At 46.3% G+C, this 22,157-nt stretch overlaps 4 protein-coding genes across 4 annotated transcripts; 3 read left to right on the forward strand and 1 right to left on the reverse strand.

Moving 5' to 3' along the window:
- Nucleotides 1-1,537: 1,537 nt before the first annotated feature.
- On the reverse strand, nt 1,538-2,294 carry LOC120668698. The gene has a single exon (XM_039948450.1). The coding sequence runs from the start codon at nt 2,198-2,200 to the stop codon at nt 1,883-1,885; it is 318 nt and encodes a 105-aa protein (XP_039804384.1). The 5' UTR covers nt 2,201-2,294; the 3' UTR covers nt 1,538-1,882.
- Nucleotides 2,295-5,522: 3,228 nt separating this feature from the next.
- Nucleotides 5,523-7,268, forward strand: LOC120670174 (cyclin-dependent kinase inhibitor 1-like). The gene is made up of 4 exons (XM_039950242.1): nt 5,523-6,059; nt 6,171-6,235; nt 6,331-6,528; nt 6,652-7,268. The coding sequence occupies exons 1-4, from the start codon at nt 5,601-5,603 to the stop codon at nt 6,743-6,745; spliced, it is 816 nt and encodes a 271-aa protein (XP_039806176.1). The 5' UTR covers nt 5,523-5,600; the 3' UTR covers nt 6,746-7,268.
- A 429-nt stretch (nt 7,269-7,697) lies between these two features.
- LOC120669158 (protein FAR1-RELATED SEQUENCE 5-like) lies at nt 7,698-10,143 on the forward strand. The gene is made up of 3 exons (XM_039948956.1): nt 7,698-7,895; nt 7,976-9,484; nt 9,916-10,143. The coding sequence occupies exons 1-3, from the start codon at nt 7,722-7,724 to the stop codon at nt 10,141-10,143; spliced, it is 1,911 nt and encodes a 636-aa protein (XP_039804890.1). The 5' UTR covers nt 7,698-7,721.
- A 6,258-nt stretch (nt 10,144-16,401) lies between these two features.
- Nucleotides 16,402-21,601, forward strand: LOC120669950. Its single transcript, XM_039949878.1, has 7 exons — nt 16,402-16,768; nt 17,928-17,985; nt 18,923-19,003; nt 19,146-19,181; nt 19,757-19,996; nt 20,077-20,215; nt 20,768-21,601. The coding sequence occupies exons 1-7, from the start codon at nt 16,584-16,586 to the stop codon at nt 21,247-21,249; spliced, it is 1,221 nt and encodes a 406-aa protein (XP_039805812.1). The 5' UTR covers nt 16,402-16,583; the 3' UTR covers nt 21,250-21,601.
- The last annotated feature ends 556 nt before the right edge of the window (nt 21,602-22,157 follow it).

Genomic DNA, 22,157 nt, shown 5'->3' on the forward strand with positions numbered 1-22,157 from the left:
AAACGCAAAAACGCAAAATTTTGCGAAGGAATCTTACTAATTTGAAGTACTAAATGAAGTCTATTTACAAAACTTTTTGCATAGATGGGCTGTAAATCGCGAGACGAATCTAATGAGCCTACTTAATCCATAATTTGCAACAGTAATGCTACAGTAACCATCCGCTAATTATTGCTTAACCATAAATTAATTAGCATCGTTAGATTCGTCTCTCGATTTACAACACATCTGTGCAAAAAAAATTATAAATAAACTTCATTTAGTACTTCAAATTAGCAAAATTCCATCGCAAAAAAAATTTGCGTTTACACGGCAGGGAACTAAACACGGCCTCATTGCTCTTTTGGCCCATGTATGTATATTCCTTTGATTGACCCACGTGCCCAGTTTTGGCCCAATTCCCCGCGTCGCTGCCGTCGCCGCCGACAGGCAGGTTTCAGCCCACATAGGACAGCCCCGTTTGCCAACGCAACGCCGTACACACTTTGCCCTTGCCGGAACATAACCAACGCCGTTCAGGTGCCAAACAGCAGATCGGCAGGTCGAACCCAGGCTGTGTTTCTGGGGAGCTGTCAGCTGTGGCAGATTGGTGTTGGATGTTTCTGAACAGAGAAATTGAGAACGACGAGGGCTGTGTTTCTACTCCAGAGTGTAAGGCCCGTTTAGCATAGCTTATTTTAGTTTTAGCTTCATTTGTTTCACGGAAATCGACACTGCAGTGGAAAACCACTTATAAGCCCGTAATAAATGAACTAGATGAAACTTTTTTTTTTGCTTCACTGGCGAAGCTATTTTGACATTTGCTATGCCAAATGGGGCCTAAATTTGATGCTTTTGACAGTTATGGCTATCTGTTTCTTCTTTTTTGACGGAACTGGAAAACCCAGAATGCACAGCAACTCCACAAGTGCCTAACTGCAAGGTAGTTGAGTGCACATCCAACTACCTTCAGAGCGGTGTCTCCCTCTTCTGAACATACTGTGCAAATTCATCCTGGGACCTGGGTTGCCACCAGCAAGACATGAAGCAGCTCGAGGCCCAGGTTTGAGCGATCAGCTCAGTGGAAAAGGAAGGGGAAAGACATCACACGCACACTTCAAAGAAAACATAATTCAATCCTGGCACATTACTCGAACTGCACTTTAGGAGGCGTAAATGGCCCGGGTAGTTCAGCGATTCAACATACAATCGACATGCCCTATCAGAGTGTGAAGCCAACCTGTGTGACTGTATAGTATGTGCCGTTGGCATACTCCCTCCGTCCCAAAAAAAAATATATAAATCTCGCTTCTCAAAAAATCAAACACTTTTAATTTTGACCAAATTTATATAAAAAATTGCTAAAATTTGTGTCTCCGAATTGATGTAGTATAGAAGTATATTACATAATTAATCTAAAGATATTTATATTATAATATATATATATATTAGTATTATTTTGTATAAATTTGGTCAAAATTAGAATTATTTGACTCCTCGAAAAACGAGATTTATATTTTTTTTGGGACGGAGGGAGTACTAACAACGGAGGGAGTACTAACAGAACTGATCCAGCATCAATGCAATCCTGAGCCAGTACACAAAGCACACCATACAACTCAAACACCATAGCAGCTTAACAGAAGCAGGATGGAAGTAAAAGACCTTTGGGCGATCTGAAACACGAACAAGTTGAAAGTCTATAAAAACATGTCTCGAGGTAGCAACAATTTCAGCCAGCTCGATGCGAATCCGGTGCGGCATTTCCACAAACACGTCGCATTCGCTGCCACAGATTGTGAGTCCGCTGGAGACGGAACGCACTCAGAGACCTCACGGCTGAGCAGACAAAGACATCATATCACGGAACACGAAGGCGGGGGGCGAAGGATTCAAGAGGGGCCTACTGGTCCTCGGCCGCGGTGGTGGCCGGTGCGGGGTGGGACGCGAGGGCGCCCGACGCGTCGGCGTCGGCCTCGCGGCGGAGCGCATCTTGGAGCCCGCGCATGCAGAGGGAGAGGTCGTCGCGCTCGCGGCGGAGGTCGGCGGCGCCGTCGGCGAGGTCGCGGAGGCGGTGCTTCTGGCCCAGGGACCGCAGGCTCATCATGAGGACGCCCGCCATCAGGAACAGCTGCACGAACCCGTCCTTGCGCTTCCTCGCGTTCGCCAGCAGCCCCAGCGGGCGCCGGCCCCCGAAGCCGTCGCCGCTGACGTCCGCCATCTTCGCCTGCGCTGCGGGGTTGGACTCCGGACTACGATGGGCTTCGGAGAGTCGTCGCGCACTCGCGGGGGTGGGAGGGGGACGAGAGGGGGAGATGGGCTCGGATGTGATTTTTTTAGATTAGGGGTGCTCTTTGCATATTTGCTTCGTGCTCGGCCTCCGGGCTTACTGGGCCGGAAAGATTCCACCTTTCCGGGCCTCGAGGCCTATGGGCTGTACAATGGCCTTTCTTGTAGAGAAGGTAAAAAATGGATTTTTGTTCTGACAAAAAAAAAAGAAATCCTAATGTGCTCCCATGAATCGCTAGGCTCCTGATCTCCACCACTATGAAGAGCCACGAAAAAGGTCTTCTCATCTCGCATTCATGAAACTGTTCCGCAGCTGCAGGCGGGGCACGAGATTATAGCCCAGTAATCGTTGCTCCATGCGTCAAGGATCAGCCGAACACGCATACATGTCGCACTGCGGCAGAGCACAGTACCGTGTCGCTCCGCGATGAGTGAGCCCAGCCACAGCGAACCATCAACTATTGAGCTGCATGGTCGATCGGCAGGCAAGTTAGATCGAAAACACGTATCTCCACGGCTCAGAACGGCGTAGGGATGACATTTGGAGTATAAACAGAAAATTAGGTGAAAATATGCTGCGAGTCTGCGTGAGACCACCTTCTTAATTAGATCGAGTGATTAACTGCTGCTTCTATCTTATTAGCTTACGCAACGGGTTAAGAACATGTTTGGATGTGCTAAAGTTGAATGCTAAATTTTAGCACTTATTAGCACGTCTTTACACTTTTTTCAAAATTTTTGAGTTTTGGCTAAAGTTTAGGTCATCCCATTAGCACACTCATGTTTTGAATGGGTTAACATTTCTAGGTATTAACACTTGGATCCAAACACCTACTAAACATAGTTTTCTGTCCATGTGGACCTCTGCTCTCAAGTTACCGTAAACGAAAGGCAGTGTGCGCGACGAGTACATACAGTCCACCTCTGGAACCCCTGCTCCAACCACGGCCCCGGTTCGTCGATCGGATGACACTGGCCGGCTTATCCGTGGGCTCGTGACGGTAACCTTTTGTCTCACGTGTGACGCCAGAAAACTCAGAAGCACGGACCGTCACATGCTAATGGCCGGCTTTTCTCTTTCAGAAGCACTACTGATGCCAATCTCGCTAAAAACACCTGCTTGAAACACGTGTTAGTGTTCAGCTAGGCGGGCGTCATTTGCATTGATCCCCATGGAGCAGGAGCATGCAGAGAGCGAAGACGAAGATAAGGTTTTGTCAATGCAAGCGTGTACACTGGTGTGGTGGAGCTAGCAGCAGATGCACGGCATGCATTATTCTCCCTTTTCCAAGAGTCTCGAGATAGAGCTTCTTGGAGGGTTATCTTTGTTGAGCTGTAGAACAGAAGCTAGCATGCATGCTCGTCAAGGGTTAACCCATCATGATTATCCATAGAAAAGGATGCCCTTTGTAGGTTGATTTAATTTGATAGTTTATCATCTTAAGCTCCATAGGTTAGGGCTCAAGTCGTGAGCATGATCAATATGTACTAGCTGCAGAGAAACAAGCAAACAATTTTTTTTTTTGAAAGCACCCAAGAGCACTGTGGAGTCATGTAAGATTTTAGGCGACCACGCTCACCGGACTCAACGCAGACGAGGCTACTCGAGTAGTCTCGGAACGCGCCATACTGAGATACACGCACACCTCCACACACACGCACACCCACACACATAGGTCTCAGCACCCGGTGCGACACCAGCGTTGCGATCACGGGGGATCGAACGCTGGCGGGCAGCCTCGCAACCGCGAGCGCTACCACCGAGCCACTGGCTCGTTCGCCAAGTAAGCAAACAATCTTTCGGGACGCATGCATGTACATCAGAACTTTACAAGTGCACGCTTGCAGAAGGAATTAGCGCATGGCATATATGTATGTAAAGGCAAATTTTTTTCTTACACGAAACGAAAGAGAGTTCAGCGGCCGGCCGAGGCCACGTACGCCGGCGCGGCGCCGGCCGGTTGATGATGATTGTGGCGGCGGCCGGAGTTAACTGCAAGATCCAACTAAGGGCACGTACAACGGGTCTTTTCAAGCCGTCTCCGTGATGCACTTTTTGCAAATAGAGCCCCGCCGATCCATGGAGACGGAGGGCTCGTCGTCTCATGAGGCGACGGGAAAGGACCGTGGCCCAAGGCTGAGACACCAGCTCCAGCAGCGTTGTATGATGACTCGACGGCGCATGGATTTTATGTCCTCACTTTCTCTCACAAGTCACACCAGTGTACGTATTGACTACATGCAAAGCATTAAACTGCTTAGAGACGGTCTCCTGTCTATGAGCTGTACCATCCATCTTTTTAACCGTCTGTATATGAGATTTTGATCTCTTAGAGACGATGGTCTGCCTCTGGGTTGTACATGCCCTAAGCGCCCGGGGCGACGACGCGACCCGCTCGTGCCTGCCTGCCTGCCTGCCTTCCCGCAGTCACAGTTAGCCACGAGGCGCGCCGCGGCTGGCCGGCGCTGCCGCCTGCACGCGCCTCCGATCCCCAGGCAACGGTCAGTGTACAGATCCGTGGCGACAACGTACAGTACGCTTGCATGCGGGGTCGGTCATACAGTACGTGCGAGCGCGCGATCAGTGCGCGGATCCTTCTTCTGAATTCTGATGCAGAGTCACAGAGGCCGCTACGGGTGGCTGCAGCAGTCGCGTGATGGCTCGTCTTCGTGCAAACTAGACGTGAGAGTGCTTGCATCGTTTAACTTGCATGCTTGGTTATTACTGATGTAGTAGGGTAATTAATTGGCCAGCTGGGTGAGCAATGCGCACGTCCACGTACAGGCACGTGCAACGCAGCGGCAAGGCGCGGAAACAAAAACGGCTAGCGCGAGGGCCGCCGCACGGTTGCGACGGTGCACGCACGTGGCGACATTTACTCCCGACGGCAAGCCTGAGCCATGCCACCAAGTACGCCACACGCGCACGCCCATGCCGCCCCCCACGCCCGTCCGGTCTGATGAGCTTTGAATTCGAAATCCGGAAGCCCCAACCGTCCGATCCCGCAATCATGACGTCCTGTCTCGCCGGAAACGGCCGGCCCTGCGATGTGCCGTTGTCCCAACGGCCGCGGCGGGGCCCCCCGGTCCGCTCACGGCGCGCCCCCATAGCCGTCGGATCCGGATCTGACCTCTAACCCCTACGAGTCTGCGACTACGACGTCAGCCAGCCGTAGCACCTCCTCCCCGTGGGCCGTGGCTGGAAAGATAAATAAAAAGGAGGGTGTCCCACTGTCCCGTGCGTGCGCGAGGGGGAAGGCAAGGGAGCAGCAGCAGGCAAAGCGTCCAAACTCTCCAAAGCGCAGCCGCGCCTTGGCTTCGCTCCGCCCCCGATGGGGAAGTACATGAGGAAGCGCGCGGGTCGGGCGCCGGCCGCGGAGCTCGCGCAGGTGGTGGCCGGCGTCCGGACGCGGTCCCGCTCCGCGGCCGCCCTCGCGAGCGCCGCGGCGGCGGCGCCCAAGAGGCCGAGGACGAAGCAGGCGGCAGTGAGCGCGGAGGTGGGGGCGGGCCGTGGCGACGGCGCCTGCGCCGCGGCGGCTGAGGCGGAGGCAGGGTGCTACCTGCGGCTGCGGAGCAGGAGGCTGTTCGTGGCCGAGGCGCGGCGCCCGGTGCCGGCGGAGGAGAATGCGGCGCTGCTGCCTGTAGGGGCGGCACGGTCGTCTGGGGGAGCGTCCGGGGAGCCCGTGGTGGTGGTCGCCGGGACCTCGAGCTGCTCCAGCACGGCGTCGTCGGTGGACGTCGTTGTGGTGGCGGCGGCGGCTTGGGAGAGGACCGGTGGCGGCGCCGCGGAGGTGGGTTGCTGGGTGCAGGAGCCCTAGCCCCTAGCAAGCTACTTGAACCCGCTGCACATGGCCGCTGGCTGAATTATGCTTTCTCATCGTGGTTTCTTCGACTTGGCACAGGCGCGCGAGGACCCCGACGTCGAGAGCGCCGTCAGCGAGTCGGCCGGGTGCGACGACCGCGAGAGGTGAGTTCGCCGGAATATTAATTCTGCGCGAGTTAATTACGAGTCCATGCGTGTACGAATTTCTGACGGTTTTGTTCTGAATTGTCGCGATTCAGGAGGGAAGCGACGCCGTCGAGCCGGCCGCCGGCAGATCTGAGCGACGAGGAGTCGAGTCAGGCTCAGCAGGCGGCGGGCGAGCAGAAGCATCGCCGCCGAGGGCCTACATGCAGAGCTAGGACGGCACCGGCCGCGGAAGAGATGGAGGAGTTCTTCGCGGCCGCGGAGAAGGCCATGGCCGAGCGCTTCGCAGCCAAGTAAGCAAGCGTAGGAAGGAATTGAATTCACACTCCGTCGATCGATCGGTCGCCGTCATCGAGACCGCCGAGGTCGCTGACTCCGGGCTCGTCTCTCCTCCATGGCTCCATCCTCCCCCGCAGGTACAACTTCGACGTCGCCCGCGGCCTGCCGCTCGACGCCGGCGGCCGGTTCGAGTGGACCACGGTGGCCAGTGCGCGGCTGAACCATCGATGACGTACACGCCGTCCGGAAAAGGAAAAAAGAGCGTGAAGCGGGCCGGGAGCCGAGAAAGCGGCGGCGGCGCAGAAAGCGAGACCCTGACGGAAGAGGCCGGACGCCGCTAGGCGCTACTAGCTCCGAAGAGGAAACAGAAGATAAGAGGATGCAGCCAAAAGACACGAGCGCATTTCCGCTTGGGCACGGGGCAGTAGAGTAGCGTTGGCTCCTGGCTAGTAGTCTACAGTATCTCCATCCGACTCGTATTCTGCTGTTCAAAATTCTTGGTAGTTCCAGCCGCTAGGATTTTACTATCTGTAGAGCCCGTTGCGACACTGTGGCTGGCGTGTGGCTCCGACTGGGGTGCAAACCGCTCTCCTGTGCACTCATGCACACATCAACTCTGGACTGTTAGATCATCATTAAACGGTGAGACACTAGTTTGCACTTAACCCCCCCTGCATGCCCCTCAGGATATTAGGTAAATTTTGTTAAAAACCCCATACAAGGAAATATCACGCACATGATCTATCGCGCTTAATCCGGCTCCACGGCGCTCGAATAGATTAGTCGCGCCCCCGCCGTTCGCCGTGACGCCGTTCACGATCTGGCCGCATTCGTCCGCGACGCTCGAGCAGATCAATCATGCCGCCGGTTGTTCAAAGCGTCGCTGAGCCGCCATTCAGAGGGTTATTCGCTACGCCGCTGATCGTGATTCCCTCCCAGCAGCGTTGTGGCCAGGCAGGTGAGTCGTAACTCGTAATCACACGGGGTGGTTGAGGCTAAAAATATTCTGCCAGTCGGAGCCTAAAATAGGTCACATTGTTTCCGACTTCATCCATTTGTTGGAGCATTCGATTGGCAGAATATTTTAAGCCCTTGTGACTTCAACCTACATCATGCTGATCCTTCTAATCTATCAGTTCTTAGAAAAATAGATTTAAAATGTTACATTAATCCTTTTCAGAATTTAGGACCACACAGACATCATCTAATGGATGAAGTCGGAAACAATGTGACCGATGCAATTGGTGAGATGAATAACGAAGATGCTTCCAGCAACCTTGATTCCCATAGCGTTGGTTTATGGAAAGACGACGGAGATGTACACATGGATGATGGTTTTAGAACGCCGATGAAGAAGACGAAGAAAACTAGTGTACCTAAGGTGTGTATTTATGTAGTTAATTTTTTACATTCACAGTTTGTATATGTGAGTACACTTATTCGCATTCTCCTGTGTTATAGGTAGGGATGATATTCGATGATGTGGAATCAGCTGAGAAGTTTTACAAAGATTATGCACATGACATTGGGTTTGCAGTTCGTATTGGTCAACAAAAACTTGATGACAATGGTCTGGTTCAATGCAAGCGGTACTTATGCGCAAGGCAAGGATTTAGGTCCCAAAAGGCTAAAGAACTCATGGATCCGTCTAAAAAGGTACGCCACACTAGAGAAACTAGATGTGGATGTGAAGCTTATATGTATGTTAAGCGCGACAGTGAAGGCAAATACCATATAGCAGCATTATTTGAGGACCATAACCATGACCTTGTGACACCTAGTAAACTTCATTTGCTTAGATCCAAGCGCTTGGTAAGTGAGAAGGAAAAAGCAACACTTTTCAATTGCCACAAAGCAAGTATAGGAACATCACAGGCATTCAGACTCCTTCAAGTGGGTGCAGGGGGGTTTGAATATGTTGGTTGCACAAAAAAGGATTTGTTAAACTACTACAGCGATTTCAGGAACAAAATCAAAAATGCTGATGCTCAGATGTTTATTGACCAATTTGGTAGGCTCAAAGAAGTAGATCCAGGTTTTTTCTTTGAATATGAAGTGAATGATGGTCGGTTGGTCCGGGTATTTTGGGCTGATGCAACTAGTAGGAAGAACTATATCCATTTTGGTGATGTGCTTTCTTTTGATTCTACATATAGCACAAACCAATATGATATGAAATTTGCACCTTTCACCGGAGTCAACCATCATATGCAATCCATTTTCTTTGGAGCTGGTTTTTTAGCTGATGAGAAGATTGAAAGCTTCACTTGGTTATTTCAGACCTTCCTACGAGCTATGGGAGGGAAGGCTCCGGAGCTCATTATAACAGACGAGGACGCTAGTATGAGGGCGGCTATTGGTAGTGTTCTTCCAAACACCATTCACAGATTGTGTGTGTGGCATATTATGAAAAAATTTCCAAAAAAAATTGGTCCACATCTATTAAAGGATGAAGAGTTTTTGAAAAGAGTTAACTCATGTGTATGGGGTTCAGAAACAACGGAAGAGTTTGAGAGGAAATGGCATGCTATAATGTCAGATTATCATTTGGAGAACAATGAATGGTTGGACAGAAGGTATCAAATCCGTCAGTCATGGATCCCAGCATATTTCAAAGACATCTGGCTCGGAGGTATTCTTCGAACAACATCAAGGTCAGAGAGTGCAAATTCCTTTTTCAATCGCTTCATAGGCCGAAAGCTTTCATTAGTAGAGTTTTGGCTACGGTTTGACACGGCTTTGCAATTCCAACGTCAGGAAGAATTACTACATGATAACACCACCATGCATACAAACCCTACTCTATTTACTTCATGGGAAATCGAGAAACATGGTAGTTTTGTTTTCACACATGAGGTTTTTAATAAATTTCAAGAAGAGGTGTTAGCTGCAAGGGAGCATTGTGATGTCCAGAACACAACTGAACTGGAAGATAGAAAAATTGTTGCCATGACAGATAACTACAGAAGAGTTAGAGAGATCATTTGTTTCTCTTCCGAACACACTTATAAGTGCTCATGCATGTTTTTTGAGTCCATAGGAATTCCTTGCCGTCATATCATAAGATTGTTGAGAGGTGCAAGGATAAAAGAACTACCATTGCACTACATCACGAAAAGATGGATGAAAAATTGTAAAAGGTAAACTCATTCTCATATATGTAATTTTGATCTATGTTTTCCGAACTAACACATTATTGTCTGGTTTCTAGGGACAATGCATATGATAGCGAAGGTAATTTATTAGTGGAGAAGGCCATTAGCTCCGTGGATGCATCTATGAGAAGGAAGATGTCAACTGCACATAATAAATTCGAAGATATTTTTCAGCAGGCCAAGACATCAGAAGAAAGCATGGATGTTTTGATACAAAATCTGGAATTGTTATCCTTGTTGTTTCAGCCTACCTCTCACACCAGACAAGAGGAACAAGAAAATTTTATTGGCTTTAGCATTCCAGATGATGTGCAAGTTCATCCACCAACTGACATTCTTGCAAAGGGGAAGTGCAAGAGAATATTGGGACATGCAGACAAAAACAAAAAGAAGAAAGAACCAACTCCACGCAAGTGCACCACATGCAAAGATGTTGGGCATGATAGACGCAATTGTCCAAACAAAGAAAGTTGAATTCTTGTTTCATGTAATAAACAGTTCATTTTATTAGAAAAGCAATAAGAGTTGAATTATTATTTCTTTGTAGGATCGTATTTTGGCTGTAATGTAAGTTGTTTCCATTGCCAATATAAATTCATATTGCAGCTAATTAGAAGCACTTTAATTTAATATTTTGGCTGCAATGTAAGTTGTTTCTTTGTAAGAGCCAGAACCTTAAAGTAGTTTTGTTATTGGGATCAGGATGGTAACAAAAACGAATTGACAACTGAACTTGAATCTTGACCATTCTTGAAGTTGTCGCAAGCATTTTCCACAAACCGGGCCATGTATTTCACAAAGCACAAACTATCAAATATATTTCAAAGACACTGTTATTCCTTCCAAGAATTTTTACAGGAACATGGAACCAACGGAACACTTGAACAATAACACAAAAAACATGGCTGGATCATCCACAAAACATACACATGACTCCACAAGGCAAATTATTCTTCGTATGTCTCAGGAAAGTGGATGCATCAAGCTCTGACCACACCAACACATCAATAGGCATTTCATCGAACACGTTGAGGGCTGGCGATGCACCACGGCTCCACCGTCGATTGGATGGAGCTGCTCCACCGTGCTGCACGGGCTCCCTTCAAGGCTTCGGCACAAGAGGGCAGCGGCCTACCAGGAGGGGACTGGGTGGCAGCCGACTTGGAGGAGCATGGTCGCCGGCGGACGGCGACGGCCTTGGAGGAGCCACGTTCTCCTGGGCACCCAAATCCTCTTGGAGCTCCGCAGTTGGCTGCGCACTAGGGATCGGCGGAGTTGAGGACGGCGAAAGCCTTGGAGGTCAGCGGGCTACCTTGGGACTGGTGGACCCAGCAGCGCCGGCGCCCCGAAATCGCAGCATCGAGCAGGGCCAACAATGGCATCGTAAGAACAAGCAGCTTGTTCTTTAGCCTGTTTTTTGCGTTGGGGTATATCTCCTAGGGGGGTTTTCATAAAATTTCTTTTGTTCTGATGAAAGAGCATGCGGGGGGTAAGTGAAAACTAGTTAGTGTCTCACCGTTTGATGATGATCTAACAGTCTAGAGTTGATGTGTGCATGAGTGCACAGGAGAACTGTTTGCACCCCAGTCGGAGCCGTGAAGTGTAGCTCCTGTTTCTGTTTCTGTTTCCGGTTGGTGTCATCGGGACAGCCGGCATTCAATGTACAGAACTGCGGCTGCAGCTGCGACAGTTAACCACCGCCCCTTCGAAGAAATTGCATTGTTTCGCTGACAGCACCTAGCTCACACACGGTCTCCTGTTCCATTCGTACCAACCAACTCCTGTTGCAGGATCAGTCGCCACTCGTCAGCGGCGTCTTCAATCCTTCGCCCTTGGGCTCGTGTTCAGTGTTCTTCCACTAGCTAGTAACTGTAAGCCACTTCTTCGAAGCCAGCGATCTGCTGCTAGATCCATGGGCCATGGGCCGTGCCGTGCCGTGGAGAGAAGGTTGGGTGAGGGCCGATCGAGGCCCGACGCGCGCCCGCTGGCAACGGATCGGAAGCTGCCATCCTCTGGTGTCTGGTCCCTGCGGCGTGCATGTGCGGGGTACGGTTGGGGAAGAAGAAGAAGAAGGGATAAAAAAAATGTTAATTAAGGCGCGAGGAAGGCTTTGATTACCGCGGGTGGTACGGAGAGATTAGCAAGATTGGTGCAGTGTTACGAGGAGACGGTCTGGGATCTGACGCACATGCTCGAGGGTGCCAAGATAAATGGTGGAGATGAGGGAGGGAGTACTAGTACGAGTAGGGAGGAAGCAAGGAATGTCGCTTCCGATCCGTCGGGACCTGAGCTTTAGAAAAATTCTCACTCTCAATTTGATAAGAAAATTGTTTAAAATTGAAGCTTAACCAAAATTGAATATACTAACCGGTTTATTTTGACCAGCATATATACCAGCCTGTTGGTTCTGCTGGCGGGCACGAACGTGACTAAGCACGTATTTTCATTGGGATTCACACTAGTATATAAGACGCCTTGGTTTAATTTGTGCCGAGTGTAGAGACGCTTTTGTCCGTTTGTTTTTATTTTCAAAGAATTTTTATTTGTCTTTCCACATCTCCCTTGACCCCACTCCATTTTGGATCTAGCTGGCTATTCTAATCTAAGGTAGCTGCAGACAAGAATCAAGGTGCAGCACGTGGAGGACCGTCCGGATGACGTGAACATTCCCGCTGCCACGGCGCGCGAGACGCCGGCTGAGAGAGCCCGCGCGAGGCTGGTTTTCAGCGATCCGAGGACGAGCGTGCGGTGGCGCTGAAACTGTGGCTCCTGCCGGGGGGCTGGGCTGGCCAGCCATCCTCGGACCCGGCGTGCGGAAATGATTCCTCCTCTCTCCTCCCCCCGTCCCGTGTAATCCGCCGCCCGCCGCGCCGTGGCCGGTGGTGGAGTGCACTCCTCCCCACCCGTAAACAGGATCGGATGCTCCTACTACTAGACAGATACTACGTGGAGCAGACACACGGACACACGGTTGGTTCATCATCACAAAAAAGTAAACACGTCGGCATGGTTCGGACTCGAGAGAGGAGCTCACTTAGGCTGTCAGATGAGCTCAGGGTGGGCATTATTAATCGAGAACCAAACTGAAATAACTGAAACTGAAAAAAAATCAGTTCCTTCCTTGGTTCCAGAAACCATAGAACATAACCAATTTTTTTTTGATTTCTACACTTGGTTAACCGAATTAATGAAAGAACCAAATTACATTAAACCTTGCATTTTGTAAGAGTATATTTAGTTTATATGTGATGTGTCATATATCAATTGTTATGTATGATTCCTTTCTCAATTATTATTCTTCAAAATAGAGGAAGTATTGTTTAAATTTGCTATAGAACATGTATGTTTTTCTTGTTATCTTAACTTCTGCTAACAAATTTCAGTTAGTTTTGTTAGAACCGAAACCGAACCGAAATCCTCGGTTCCTGAAATTTCTTGGAAACGATCGACTCCTATTTTTGAGGAACCAAATTTCTTTAAAAAACCGAAAACTAAACCGAATCGAAGAACTGAATGCCCACCTTATAGATGAGCAGAGTCCTTCCGGGCTTCTAGGGGAAATTTGTCTTGGTCGGAAAAGCGCACGCATCGCAAACATAAAAGAGCTGACTTGTTTTTTCTTCTCAGGCTAACTTGACTTCTCCAGGACTGTGATTTCGGTTGAATCTGAGCTCCTGGTTTTTGCCAAAAAAATAAAGAGAGAAAGTTCACGTCCATGAAGGCATCCCATTCAAGAACGCCACAAAAAAGGCCATTTCTCATCTGCGTATGCGTATTCAAACGACGAGGTTGCCCAACAGCTGTTCGATGCTACGGGCCCGGCCCGGCCCAGCTAACAACCAGGCGAGTCAAATCAGAGGAGGAGGCTCGAGGCTTATGGGCTCAAATGCTCAATATAATGGACCGGACCTATTGGCCCGTACACACAATACCTAATATTCGAGTACAAATTATGATGCTATCAATCAATTTTTTTGAACCAATAGAATGATGCTACATAGCTTTAGCAGTAATCACATAAAAATCACTCAACTCTTTTCCGTTGGCATGCCCCCCCCCCGGGGGGGGGGGTTTGGGGGGGGGGGGCTAAAAAAAAAGACCTCACCCATATGTAGAATAATGGACATGTAATCTATTTAATGTATTTTCTCAGTGGATTGCAAGGCACACCAAGATATGGACAGCAAAAAACTCGATCCGTTTTCAAAAAGCATTATGATTAAGGTAGAAGAGAACCTCTCACGCAGGCTAAGAAACTCCCCAATCCCCATTCCATCTCTACGTAGCGGCACCACAGCCCGTGAGACTGGATCGGTCTTAGACCTGTGCTTTAAAGTGGGGAAACTGAAATCGACAATATTGATGTTGTATATTGTACTTACAAAATATTACAAATCTTTCCATTAATTTGTCTGACCTAGATAAATGATTTTATAAAAAAAACACAAACAACTTTAAGAAGATATTAATTAGAAACTAATGACAAACGCGTTGCACTGTTTCATAGACAAAAAATAAAAACAATATTAGTGAAGAGAGGAATAAACACGTACACACAATACGCGTAGGGAATGACTACCTAATATATTTTCTCTTTCATCACCAATAATACTTTCTACATTTTTTGTAGCTAGGGCGGTAACAGACTACTCAAAAGACAGGATGAGTGAAGGAATCCCTACATGGAGCAAGAGGTAGATGTGCTTTGGCAATCACTAAAATTTTAATATTCACGATGTAATTAGTAATCTACTAGAGCACCTCCCATTACCAAAAGTATAGATTTTTAATATTAAGAAGAGAAATGAGTAGCCTGTTGAAGATGCTCTAAGAGCACCGGCTATCAAAAATATAAAAAGTATTATTAGCGATGAAAAAAAGGTATATGGATATAAGTGATAAGTAATCTGCTACAGAAAAGGATAAAGTTTTTTTTGGGTTATTGGATCGACCCAAAAAGTTGCTAAAATAAATTAAGATGACATTATGTGTAAATAGTTAAGGAGGAAAAATAAACTACAGTGGTATGCTATTATAATTAATTAACTGACCAAAAAAAAACCTTTAGATACCATTCACATCCTAGCCTACGGATGTTTCTACGAGCTTATCCAACTCCAGATGCGCTGCCAGGCGCTTCCCTACGCCCCACGTCGTATACCTCGCAAGGAGACGAATGCAAAAGGGGCTCCACGTCGGAAGCGTAAAAAGCCGAAGGCGACGCACGTACTGGCGTTCTGTTTTCGAGCTGGTGTGAGGGATGGATCTACGACTTGTGTATGAAAGACTTTCTGGCCGGTGCAAGTCTTGCGGTGCGATCCTGAACCACGTCCGGCACGACATTCTTTTTATTTCTTAGGAATTCTTATGTGTCTGCAAGGCGTATTCCGTGAGAAATGGGAGAAGAATTGAGCTACTTTTGAATGAATTGACGCATACCGGGGCGCGTGTGGCCTGCATTTGCTTCGCTTGCTTACGCTAAAGGATTGGCGTGAATTCAGAAGCAAGCACGCATGAACTGAGCAGGAGCTGGTGAACAACGGCGATGCATATGCGTGTGGAATTTCCCAAAGCTGACGCACCACGACCAACTTTAATAACTCGCGCGAAGAACGGAACAGAGAAAACTTGGATATGGTCAAGGTAACAACTTCGGTGGGGTATACGGTTTATAATAAGAACGACAAGTTGGAGAGGTGACAACTGACAAGCAAGTCCATTTATATTACTTCCCCTCAATTTTCTGCATGGGCTTGTATTTTGTCGTGGTTACCTCGTACCAATTCTTTGGATTTTTGTTGATAATTTAAGAAAAATGCCTACCAAGCTGTTCATAAATAATTATTGGTAGGTGAAAGGTAGAAAGACGAGCATCCTTTTGAGGGCAAATGGTAGATGCCCTGCCATTTCATTAGAGACCACGCCAAGTGGCACAACATAGTTATTTTTTTTCGTATGAAACGTCCAAATGGCGTAACTTGATAGCTTTATTACAATAATATTGAACCAAATGTCACAACTATACGATATTTTTGCTTTAACATCTCAACGCTAATCAACAGTTTCTTTTTTCTTTTGAAATAAAAGAAGTAATCAATAGTTTCTAGGTTGATTCTATTTGGTTCTATAAATATTTGTATTTTTCTATAATTTTTGTCAAACATAAATATAGGTTGATTCTCCAAAAATGTTGAAATGACCTACAATTTAAAATGGAGGGAGTAATATTCTTTTGATGGCAAATGGTAGATGCTCTGCCATTTCATTAGAGACGCGCCAATTTGTATCTTGACGCTAATCAAACAGTTTTTTTCCCTCTTTTGAAAGAAGTAACCAATAGTTTCTAGGTTTCACAAAATCAAGAAAACTGTGCCTACGCTATCTTTTCTCCTTCCAATTTGTATACAAGGGATAGCTAGCGCGTCATATATTTACCGAACACTCAAAGAAAAATTCATACACATTCATCTTCTCGGAAGATGAACTCAACTAGTTGTAGAAGGTAAACGGTCAAACTTAAGTCCGGCCCAACCATATCCACGTGACTGTACGCACCGTTACTTAAAGTTTATCCTAACACTACACTAGCCCCCTCAGGTTAGCGTGGACCACTCGGACGCTCGAAATTTCCCCTCGCATGTCGCACAAGCAAACTCCCCGTACAAAAACCTCAAAAAAAAGCCTATCAATAAATCACCCCGAAGTGAAAAGGAAAAAACGGAAAATAAAAATCGGCGACGAACCAGACGCCGAAGCGAGCAAGCGACCCACCCCGTCCCGTTCCCGTCCCCGTCTCCTCCAACCTCCATCGCCACCAGAAGGGGAGTGGAACTGCGCAGACCCTTGCTCCGATTCCCCTCTTCTCGGGCTCCTCGGCGGAAGTAGCGGAGCGGTTGCTGCGGCGGGCGGAGGCCATGTGGCCCGGCTGCGGCGGGCGGTTCTACTGGGCGCCGGGATCGGCGCCGCCGGGGCAGGCGAGGGGCGTGGCGGTGCTCTTCGCGTGGGTGTGGAGCGACGAGGCGCATCTGCGGCCGTTCGTCGAGCTCTACGCCTCGCTCGGGTGGCGCTGCCTCGTCTGCCACCCGGACCTCGTCGCGCTGTGAGTACCGCCCGCGCGGTTCCCCTCTCGTGCACTTCCTCCGCTTCTGCTGGGGTACCAGTGGGTTCGATTCGGCCGCGCCGTTACTCGTTTGGACCTGCAGAGGCTCCCGGTTGTAGTCCTATAGCATCTATTGTGACCTGTCCGTGTGGTTATAGCTACGCTTAGATCTAATTTCAGTGATTGCTTGCTAGTTTTTGTCTGCTGAATTCGTGACGCAGGACTATTTAGGTTTAGCCGTTTAGTACAATTCACGGGGAGCGGATTGGCTGGGCATGGCAACTACCTGAACTGTGTTCGAGTTTGGCCACTCCCTTCTGAATGGTTCCTCACTGGATGTTAATTTATTCTAGTACTAGGGTGGATGTATCTGTGCAATTTCATGGCTTGCATAGAGTCTTGTTAGTTAGCTTTCCTGCTTGGAGTTATGCCGGGCTTGGGTGTTTTAGTTAGGTTAGTGATCATAGGATGGTAAAAATGCTTTGATTGTGGTACCTAGTAGCACGAAGGTTGGTGTTTTTGTTAGGTTAGTGATTATGGGATGGTAAAATGGTTTGTTTGCGACATCTAGATAGCTTCTAGGCTGGCATAATTTCCAGGGACTATTTTTAAGAAGTAAAACTATTTACATCCATACAGAATTTATTTTTCCTTTGGTTAGGTTTTAGGTTTTGCTGGGCTTCTGCCAAGTCCTTAGCATTGATCCAACGTGTTCCTTATGCATCTCTCTTCTTATTAGTTGACAATATACAGATGGATTTGATATGTAGCGAGTCCATCCAAATGTTTCTATGCTTGAACATTGTGCAGCTGGAAGCTTTGTAGTTTTTTAGCCAATTTAAACGCAGGGGAACAAGTTTTACTGAATAGCACTAGCATGCTAATTGTCAAATCAGATAAGTATTGAAGGCATGGAGACTATATTGGCATAATTTTGTTCACTAGCAGAGCTGGACACTTGTTCATCAGGGCTTTTTTTTAGCAATGATACATTGGATAAGGGCGCCTTTTCATGTCTTAGTAATGTCGCTTTTTTGCACCTTACTTCAAGTCTTATACATGCATGTTGGAGTGTAATATTTCAGTGGGGTTGCGTGCATGATTGGGCCCCTTTTATAATTCTGGTTATGGTACTATACTAATTCCTTTGTTCTTCCAGATATCTCTCTGAGAAAGCAACATCACTGGCAACTGGTGTTATTAATGAGCTGGTTAAGGTAGGTGTTTTTCTCTTCCTTATCATTGTCCTCACAAATACCACACTATACATAAAGTGGACAAATGTCTGTTCTAGCCTTCTAGGGTGGAGAAGTCACTGCATGCATTTTGGTCTTTCTTAGGACGTGTTTAGTTCGCGTATTTTTTGGGGGTTGGTTACTGTAGCACTTTCGTTTTTTTTGGTAATTAGTGTCCAATTATGGACTAATTAGGCTCAAAAGATTCATCTAATCATTTACAACTAAACTGTGCAATTGGTTATTTTTTTAAACTACATTTAATACTCCATGCATGTGTCCAAAAATTCGATGTGATGGGAATCTTGAAAATTTTTGGAAACTAAACAGGGCCTGCCAGTAACAGCACTGTACTGTGCCTTTTTCTGCGTTCACACTTTTGACCTTTTGTAGTGCACTTGGCAATGTCTCTTTTAACTCCTAGTTGTCATTTAACTCAACGCTTACATGGAAAATTTTGTAGGTATCAGAATCCCTAGAATGTAAGCATGTTATAATTTACAATTTACATGTACGATTTTTATCCTATCATGTTATATTGCTATGTACTATGCTTCAGTGCTTCCGTCTCTGACTCTAGGTCACCTTACCGTTGATTGAGAACTGAATTACTAGCAAGGTTTTTAAAGCGGTAAGGCGAGGCGAGGCGATGGGGAGCCGCTCAGTCGCCTAGGCGATGCCTAGGCGGGCTAAGGCGAGCCTTAAGCAAGGCGATGGGGAACCGCCTTGTCGCCTAGGCGACGCCTTAAAAACAGTGATTACTAGCATGTTTTTCTTTGATATACTTCTGATATTTCTGGAAATTTGTTTTAAGTTGTTGGGAATGGGAGTCCTGAATTTATAAAATCATCATTCTACTTGGTTGCTTTTTCACTAGGTACTTTTCCCCCTAAAAATAATGTGGAATATGATGTTTCAGGAACTGAAAGTAAAGGCTTTGCCAACTGTTCTTGCTTCCTTTTCTGGTGGTTCTAAGGGATGCATGTACAAGGTTATTCAGGTGCATGCATTATAAGCTTTTTAATGATTTGATTTTTACCGCTGTTTTCAAATACAATTATTTGACAATATCTGCCCTTTTTAGAAAAAAAACAAATATTGTTTCTGACCTTTGAATTGACTGAACTTCCTGGATCTTTCAGTTACTAGATGGAAGATGCGAAGGAGATGCAACTGTGGTATGCCATGCCTTTCCTCTCTTTCCCTTTAATTCTATACATACATTTATATTAATTACAAGTACTCAAGGATTTTGGAAGCTGTGAAGAAATCTTACTTGAATTGCTTTTCAAGACTTGTGTGGAAACTAATGTGTGTCAACTGTCATATGGATTAGGTGCTGCTAGGTCATAGTTTATTCCAGTAGTGTGTTTTTGCAATCTATCATTTGTTTGAATATGTTGAATGCTTGCTTCATCCTTCATCAGTGATACTGGTACCCTTTCCTGATCACTCTATTACCTATTGGTTTGTGTCCTCAACTTGTATGTAGTATTGTGTTCATGATTTGTATCAGCAATGGCAATTTGTGAAATCAATCACCGTCTTTGTATTTCTCAGTTTTCATCGGGGACCTGTCTTGAGATAAAATATTCACTCTGTATGTTTGACTCGATGTTTCATTTAACATAGTTTGATTTATATCTAATATATATGTGTCACCATTGGGTGGACACTAGCTATTTGGGTTACTGCTCATGATTTCTTGGCTAAAATTTTAAGAGTTTCTTGGCATAAAATTTTCATTGTGCAGAGGGACTATCGGTTAGTGAGAAACTGCATCTGTGGGCAAATTTATGACTCTAGCCCCGTAGATTTTACCAGTGATGTGGGCACTCAGTTTCTCCAAAAGCCTGCAGTTGGAAATTCATCTGAGTCATCCATATTACGTTCCTGGATGGCAAAGGCTCTGGCATCTGGCATGGATACTCTTTTCCCAAGCAGAATTGAGGCTCAGCGTGCAGAGTACTGGCACACACTATACTCATCAGCAGTAAGTTTGGTTTTATCTGTGATATTTGGCATATATCAATCTCAGCATTCATATGATATTCTCATTTACTGTTTATGCAGGGATTGGGTCCTGTTCTTATATTTTGCTCAGAAGATGATAATCTTGCTCCAAGCCATGTTATCTGTGGTTTTGCGAGGCGCCTGATTGAACTAGGCGCAGATGTTAAACTTATGAAATGGAGCGACTCCCAACATGTTGGTATGTTTTTATATCTTCACTGTTGTTGATAAATAGCTCAGGATACAAGTATGTTATTTATGACTTATTTGAATGAAACCAATGCAGCTTCTTCCAGTTCTAGGACCTGTCATTATTCCCACATATTATATCCTTAGTACATCTAGTTGAGATAAATACAAGCCACATATTTACCACAAGCATAAGCAATTAACACTTGAACATAATGATTTATTTGCACTCAATTTTGTTATAATGTTGACTTTAATCACATGTCCACACGCCTGTATTGGGGAGGTTATTGGTACGAGAGAATGGTAGAGGAGAACAAATGATTCCTCTGGTACTAATTTCTTTGGAACAAACAACATATTTAATATGGAAGTTTATTACTCATAAATGTCAAGGAAAGGGCAAATGGGAGGGAGATTTGCATGCATACCCTGTAGCTCTATACATTAATGGTTACACTATAATCTTAGGGTGCAGCATTGTAAATAATCTTAGGTAAACTTGAACCATCAGCTTCTCTGCTGTCAGACATACCAAATTACTTTTCCTGATTACTTGCAGGTCATTACAATTCACACGAAGCTGAATACAGGACAGCTGTAAATGATATGCTGGAGAAAGCTCTCATTACCTTCTGCCACCGAAGCCAGCTGTATGACTCAAATATGGCTGGTGATAAGGAATATAAGATAGCACACTCAGTCTGCAGTCTACACAATGCGGCAGCCAATTCAAATGAGAGCTTAAGAAGGGTTGCTAACAGTCCTAGTGATCACTTCTTCCTGCCAAGTTCGAAGGATCATGATGAATCTAGCGAACCAGGTTCTCTGATGGAGGACCAGAGGCGCCACTTATCCCATCCACCAAGCATGGAACCTAAAGGAGTGCTTGGTCAGATCCTGTTCGATGTTTGTGTTCCGAAGAATGTTGAAGGATGGGACATCAAGCCAACAGTACCCCCACATGGACGGCCAACATTCACTTCAGCCAGGCAACTTGGTCCTTTCAATCCCATCAAGTACTTCAGACGTTCAAGACTATAGTTTGTTGCGGGAGTTGAGAATTTTGTGTATATAACGGAGGCAAGGCGTCTAATGACAACTCTGAGCAAGATTTCACCTATGTAAGTTACCTTGAATTGTTTCTATTTGGCTTTTGCACCGCTTGGTGAGAGGAATGTACATATGCTTTGTATATCATATCAGTATGTTTTAGAAATGAGATCGTAATGTATTAGAAATGAGATCGTGGACATAGGTCTAGGTGGGCTGTAAGGTGCATACTAACGGTGAATAGCGAAGGGAATGCTTATTACGCCTTTGTAGTTTCCTCTTTAGTTTTCGTGTTCATCAAATCTAATTGTTTGAAAAAAAAAATTCTCCTTCGCTTTACCAACCATAGTTGCTGTTGGCTCTGTATTTTTTTTAATAGCTTTGTGCCTTTGGAATGTTTCTTTGACCACTGCTTTCTGTCTGGTGCTGTTACTGACTCTATTTCTGTTTTGCCTCATAGATATTGCTTTCTGACTAACAATCCAAAGATGCCTTTGAAGACGTTTGACATGTCTGCCTTCGCTTTTTACTGTTCAAACTACCAGTGTTTGGATACTTTCTGAAACTCCTTCCTCATCTCTTTCCTGAAATTATTGGATTTGCATGTGACTAAATGCTTGTTCAATTGATAGAGATGGCCAGATGGGGTCCTGAAATTCGCTTGAACTCGAACCCGAACGTCCACATTATCTTACAAGCTGGATCTGCTATATTTTTTATCCCTTCCAAAAAAGTTTATTATAGAGTTTAGACCGTGCCATGGTCCATGAATGACCTTCCATGGAAGTTTTTTACAGCAATGCTCGCAAAGTAATGGGTAGCAGAAATTTTTGAAGATCTGAAGCGTCCAAATGAGAAACGGCAGTCGTCATGCTTAGGTCTGGACCCCGAGTCCCCGA

The sequence above is a fragment of the Panicum virgatum genome, chromosome 4N, assembly GCF_016808335.1.
Source record: "Panicum virgatum strain AP13 chromosome 4N, P.virgatum_v5, whole genome shotgun sequence".
NCBI classification, from domain to species: domain Eukaryota; kingdom Viridiplantae; phylum Streptophyta; class Magnoliopsida; order Poales; family Poaceae; genus Panicum; species Panicum virgatum.

What these genes read in the sequence shown, in the direction of transcription:
- LOC120668698 (XM_039948450.1), bottom strand. Translation starts at nt 2,200, where the DNA reads ATGGCGGACGTCAGCGGCGACGGCTTCGGGGGCCGGCGCCCGCTGGGG.
- LOC120670174 (XM_039950242.1), top strand. Translation starts at nt 5,601, where the DNA reads ATGGGGAAGTACATGAGGAAGCGCGCGGGTCGGGCGCCGGCCGCGGAG. An exon ending in CCGGTGGCGGCGCCGCGGAG is followed by an intron (nt 6,060 to 6,170) that starts GTGGGTTGCTGG and finishes GACTTGGCACAG; the next exon opens with GCGCGCGAGGACCCCGACGT. An exon ending in GCCGAGCGCTTCGCAGCCAA is followed by an intron (nt 6,529 to 6,651) that starts GTAAGCAAGCGT and finishes CCTCCCCCGCAG; the next exon opens with GTACAACTTCGACGTCGCCC.
- LOC120669158 (XM_039948956.1), top strand. Translation starts at nt 7,722, where the DNA reads ATGGATGAAGTCGGAAACAATGTGACCGATGCAATTGGTGAGATGAAT. An exon ending in AGAAAACTAGTGTACCTAAG is followed by an intron (nt 7,896 to 7,975) that starts GTGTGTATTTAT and finishes CCTGTGTTATAG; the next exon opens with GTAGGGATGATATTCGATGA. An exon ending in TGACAGATAACTACAGAAGA is followed by an intron (nt 9,485 to 9,915) that starts GTTAGAGAGATC and finishes TTGTTGTTTCAG; the next exon opens with CCTACCTCTCACACCAGACA.
- LOC120669950 (XM_039949878.1), top strand. Translation starts at nt 16,584, where the DNA reads ATGTGGCCCGGCTGCGGCGGGCGGTTCTACTGGGCGCCGGGATCGGCG. An exon ending in CACCCGGACCTCGTCGCGCT is followed by an intron (nt 16,769 to 17,927) that starts GTGAGTACCGCC and finishes TTGTTCTTCCAG; the next exon opens with ATATCTCTCTGAGAAAGCAA. An exon ending in TTATTAATGAGCTGGTTAAG is followed by an intron (nt 17,986 to 18,922) that starts GTAGGTGTTTTT and finishes ATGATGTTTCAG; the next exon opens with GAACTGAAAGTAAAGGCTTT.